Source organism: Capsicum annuum, chromosome 1 (assembly GCF_002878395.1).
Source record: "Capsicum annuum cultivar UCD-10X-F1 chromosome 1, UCD10Xv1.1, whole genome shotgun sequence".
Taxonomy (NCBI): Eukaryota; Viridiplantae; Streptophyta; class Magnoliopsida; order Solanales; family Solanaceae; genus Capsicum; species Capsicum annuum.
The window spans coordinates 176,948,650-176,954,413 of NC_061111.1; the positions used below are offsets into that span (position 1 = coordinate 176,948,650).

Here is a 5,764-nt window from a genome sequence, read left to right on the forward strand (position 1 = left end):
TGTAAAGTAGTTTTCATCGTGGCAAGCTTTAAATGACTTATAAAATCTACGTGGGTCGTTTGACTCACACGCGCCTCACCTTAATTTTAATAAGGCAAAAAGTATCAAAGTAAGATACTTTTATCTACTTGAGGTGTTTAAAATAAACATGATCCAGTTAAGATATCTAAGTGAAAGATGGTGCCAATTTTAGGGGTCACCGATGAGTTTGGTCATTAATTTTTAGTAAGATGAATAATTAAAGATAAAAATGAAATAAAATATAAGGAAATATATTGGGATAATTTTTTATTTATTAGTGGAGAGAGAATTTCAAGTAACATCGCAAAAACTTGTATACATATTACAATTTGTTTTTCAGTTGGAATTATCTAAAAATTGATTAACGATAATACACTCTTTCTTCTTCTGTATTCCAACACAACGACCACCCTTATTCATTTTCCTTGCAGAGAAAAAAGGAATAGAGAGAGATCGAAGATGTACGGATTTACGAGCTTGAACACGGAAGATGGAGGAATCAAAGGGGATATAGAGGAAGGAACATTGTATCCAGGTCTTGGATATGGAGAGAATCAATTGCGTTGGGGTTTCATTCGTAAAGTGTATGGTATTCTTGCTGCTCAGATCCTCATCACTACTCTTGTCTCCGCTGTTACCGTTCTTTATGCACCAATCAATGATCTCCTTCGTGGCAGCCCTGGCCTTCTTCTCTTCCTCATTTTCCTTCCTTTCGTCTGTAAGTCATTACCCTAGATCTATCAATTTTTTGGTTATTTTGTTTGTGATTCACCCGATCTGCTTTCTGAATCGTTGACTTCTTTGTATTTGATGATTTTTTGTGTGCTTTGTATTGTCGTTATTTCGTATTTTGAGAGTAGAAATTTGAGATCTAGGATTTCGCCGTAAATTTATTTCTTTTATGCATGTGTTTGTTGTTGTATTAGTCGTATTTGTTGGAATTGAATCTGAATTAAAGAATTATATAGAAGACGGAATCACTGAAATCTTGTTTCGTCTAAACCTTTTTATTTTGGGATTTTCTATGAAAAATTGGCAAGACAAAGAAAGCATTCACTCCTCCCTCTTTTAAATGTAGATATTTTTCTCAGATCTGTTTGCAACTGCACTACGAATTTGTACTTAATGCATGGTCTGATGCTTCTCGATTCGCTCATATCAAATTGTCCAAAAGTTTATCGACCTGTCTGCACCACTTTCCTTCCTTTTGTAGAAAGCTAACAGTAATAATTTGTTTGTGTGCAGTGCTGTGGCCCTTGCACGTATATCAGCAGAGGCATCCATTGAATTTTGTTTTCCTTGGCCTCTTCACTGTCTCTTTGAGTCTCACAGTGGGTGTGACGTGTGCTAATACTGATGGTGAGTAGTTTCTTTGCTTTATGAATCTTTCTATTTTTGGCATTTGTTGTTGTTATCTTTATACTTTGACATGTTGGATGATTTTGCTCATGCTCATGTGCTTCGAAATTACAGGAAGAATTGTGCTTGAAGCTTTGGTCTTGACATCAGCTGTAGTTTCAGCCCTGACCGGATACACATTCTGGGCTTCTAAGAAGGGCAAGGACTTCAGCTTCCTGGGTCCAATACTGTTTACTAGCCTCTTTGTACTTATCCTGACTGGATTTATGCAGGTTGGTGTAACCTTCCCTTCTGCCTATCACCCTGTTCCAGTTCGAGAAAATAGAACTTTCACATGACCTTCTATTTTGTAGCTCTGACTTTTGAGAGTTTGTCCATTTGCAGATGTTCTTCCCTCTTGGATCTACAACTAGTGCTGTTTACAGCGCAATGGGTGCTATAATTTTCTGCGGATACATCATTTATGACACAGACAACCTGATTAAGAGGTTCACATATGATGAATACATCTGGGCATCTGTCACTCTGTACCTGGATGTTCTGAACCTGTTCTTGACCATTCTGCGCATTCTGAGGCAGGGAGACAACTAAGTTTGTGGGCACTGTCACCTGATGTGTGTGTGATTGGAACATTTTTAAGAATTGCTTTGTTTGTCCATTAGTATGCAGAAATACCGTTCTATAGATAGGCATCTTACTATCTCTCTACTGGTATATTACTTGTAAGTAGCACTCTTAAGTTCCAGTGTTTTGATGTTGTCAAGGCTAATTATCTGGAAATTCCAAAATAAAGTGTCATTTATTTTTACAGTAATTGACTCAAGAGAAATGGGACACGTTCTCTGGCCTGACAGAGCTCAAACGTAGCAATATATTCTTTTAACTTTGAATGTGTTATGTGTCCAGTTCCCTTGTGCTAGCAAAATTCATGTAATACGGAATTAAATTATGAAGGTGTTGGTTGCTGAAATTTTCAACTTGTATGATGTACGCTTGTAGTTTTGGGTCGTCTTTTTAAAAATTAAAGTTTTCTCATTTTACCTCCTTTTGAACTTTCAGTAGCAGTTGTGTGCAATCTCTCCTTGGTCTGGTAGTCATCACTACTTTTAGGGGGCTAAGGTATTAATCTCTGGAAAAAAATACCTGATACAAAACAGACGGAAATTGTACGCTGCTATCCCAGAGGTAGACATTGTATGGTTTTTCCCTTGTCCAACATTATACCTGGCTAGAACTTTCTACCAACCTAACTGAGAAGGTTAATATGACAAATCATCACTAGCAGAGTTGATCAACTGTCAACTGCGTAGATCAAGTCATTCCACATCAATTATGGCACTTAAAAGAGTCCATTTACAATTTATGTAAGAGAAAGATGAGTATCACGGAAAAGTCAATGCCCACCAATATCGTTTAGCTTACTGATGCAGCTTAGGAATTTTGCTTAGCTCACATGAAGTTTTAGTTAGATACTCTAATTCTAAAACCAGTTGACCTTCTTGTAGAATTCCCTTAGATTACCCCTGATTCTCGTTCCGAATTGGTAGGATCAGAAGCAAACCACCTATGATTTTTGGCTGAGATCGTTCACATTCGCTATGGTAAAGAATATGTTTCTCAAATGAAGGATTAATTTAGACCTCTTCGTGTGACTAAGCTACTAGTAAGGGATCCCTTACACCATGGAGCTGAGTTATCCCACAAATCTCCAACTTCCAGGTCTCAAAGAAGTAAAATTCTTCCACATAAACAGACCGGCGTGTTCAATGAGAAAAGCGGATACACGTATTCATCCACAGAGCACCACAAATCCACGATGACAACTGACAAGGCATTGTCATTTCGCATAGAAGCTTATCTAAGGAATAGGCACATCGCACAACTTAAGACGAAGTTGAAATATGAGAAGGGCCTTAGTAACCATCTATGCACCTAAATATCAAACAAACCAACAACAACATACCCAGTATATTCCCACTTCCCACCAAGTGGGGTCTGAGGAGGGTAAGTGTACACAGTCCATACCACTCCCTCAATTGTGAGATAGAGAGGTGGTTTCCGATAGACCTTGGTTCAAAATAAAACAATCTAAGATAAGATAAGCAATCTAAATATCAAACAAACCATTCGAAATAATTGGTAACAGCCACGATTCAGCAATCACCCTAGGGTCATAAGCTACTACTTCAAAATAAGACGCATGATTGCAGAACATATTTCTTTTGAGCACCAAGCATATCAAATCCCAAACGTGTTTACGGTGAACTTCTCTAGCTGATAACAGTAATACCTGGAAGTTCACATCTGAAACAACATTCAGCAGATGCTATCTCAAGAAGGTGACCGCGGAATAAAATAGGAAAAGTGTCTGTACAAAGATTGAGGTATAAGATGCAGATCTTGATCACAATACAAATTATTACTGTAAACAATCTAGAATAGACAAAAGTGGCAGTCGGATACAGTTTCTTAAATTCAAAAAATTAAAAATGATATATACACATTATTCTTATGAAGTGCCAATAATAAAATACAGGATCACTGCTGCTATATTCTATAATGAATACTTGGAAAGAAAAACCATAATAGTAGCTGAGAGCAAGTTAACAAATTCGGGCGTTATCATGATTTGGCAGCTTCATCATCATCATCCTCGACATCCCATGATAACTCTTCCTCGTCCTCTGCAGCACTCAAACGCTTCCTCAAATCATCTTTGCTTGGGCTCATTCTCTCGGGCACCTTGATCTCATCACCACTTGCAATATCTTCAATCTCATCCCACCCAAGATCATCTCCCTCGCGAAAAGACAATTGGCTGGAAACAACTGAAAAATCACTATTATCATTCTTGCCTTCTGAACTCCCCCTATCACCTTTTGATTCAGCATCATCTACTCTCCCAGCCCCACCATCACTTGTAGTCTCCAAAGCTATTTCTTTCTCATCTTCTCCACTTACCGATCTCCTACCCCTATCCTCAACCTGTAAACTATCCATTTTCTTCTCGATCTCTTCCTTTGCTACATTTTCAGTTGCAACACGGCTACTCCACCCTTCCGTATCCTCCTTATCTTCATCGTCAACATCCCAACTCAATTCCTCTTCTTCCTCACCTGAGATCGCCCTCTTCACAAGCCTTGCCCTTGCTTCATCAGCTTTCCTTATTCTATAAGCCTTGTAAAAATAACGACTCCAGAAACTTTCCTGATCAACCCTACTCGGAACTACCTCACTATAAATCTCATCTATTACACCATTTTCCTTAATCAAATCCTCAATTTCCCCATTCATCTCCTCTAATACAAATCCTAATTTCCATTCATTATAATCAATCATATCCTCTGGCTCATCGCAATACGTTTTCACATCGCACTGAATTGCTCTAATTGTAGCATCAATTCTACTATAAGGTTTGGCATTTAAGTTTAAACTTTGCTCTAAACTCCTACTACTATTTTCAGATAATTCACTGTCAGAATCATTATTAACAAGGATCGACTCCTTACCATGAGCAATAATCTCCGATACAGTTGAGCCGATATTATCAATAGCTTGACCAACCGATTCAAGCGATTCCTGCGCAACGGCGGCGCCAGATTCAAAGCGAGCCGGCAAGTCCTTAACGGCTCGGCTAGCTACTTCACGGATTGTAGCCGTTTCCTTCTTCAAACCGGAGCTGAACTCCTCGATATCGCGGCGGTAGTTCTGAACAACGGATTCGGATTTCGATGCTATAGTTCTGAACAGCGTTGAACCAAAACTCCATGCGTTCGATATCGCTGGAATATCAGGGTTAGGGATAGGGTTAGGGTTTGGAGATACTGTAGGGGCATTTTCGGTCTCGGAAATTTCTGGATCGTCGGCGAATACGGATTTGAAGAAATCCATGAGAATGAAAAAAGCAATGGGATTTTGATTTTTATAGTGCTAAGGCAGAGGCGCGTTGGCGCGTGTTAGACAAACGCTAAAGGCCGATACTTTTGCCGGAATATTCTCAACGGCGGCAGAGGGCGGAAGATATAATTAAATCCTTCTTAAATAAAATATGGATATGCTCAATTTGATAAATTAAAAATATATAGAAGAACAAAATGCTCCACCGAAACACCGACAAGTTTTAACTTTTATATTTTGGATTTTAGTTGGAAGAAATTAGAGTTAATTCATATATATAGTATTAGTATGTGCATGTATTTGGTTTAAAATTCCAACGAATAGTTAAATGAGTCAGCATTATAAAAATAGCATGCGTATTTAATTTAAAATTAATAATAAATGAGATTGATAATGACATGGAAAAATAAATAATACCTCTTTATTATTTCATTAAGAGATAATACATCGACACACCCTTGAATTTGTGGCCAAAATTTACTTTAAA

The 5,764-nt window shown here is 38.0% G+C and overlaps 2 protein-coding genes across 2 annotated transcripts; one reads left to right on the top strand and one right to left on the bottom strand.

The window, feature by feature from the left end:
• Positions 1-264: 264 nt before the first annotated feature.
• On the top strand, positions 265-2,190 carry LOC107841913 (BI1-like protein). The gene is made up of 4 exons (XM_016685765.2): positions 265-739; positions 1,267-1,380; positions 1,495-1,652; positions 1,765-2,190. Exons 1-4 carry the CDS (start codon positions 481-483, stop codon positions 1,969-1,971), a joined length of 738 nt encoding a protein of 245 aa, XP_016541251.1. The 5' UTR covers positions 265-480; the 3' UTR covers positions 1,972-2,190.
• A 1,639-nt stretch (positions 2,191-3,829) lies between these two features.
• Positions 3,830-5,538, bottom strand: LOC107841924 (BSD domain-containing protein 1). The gene has a single exon (XM_016685771.2). It carries the CDS (start codon positions 5,269-5,271, stop codon positions 4,003-4,005), a length of 1,269 nt encoding a protein of 422 aa, XP_016541257.1. The 5' UTR covers positions 5,272-5,538; the 3' UTR covers positions 3,830-4,002.
• Positions 5,539-5,764: the final 226 nt, after the last annotated feature.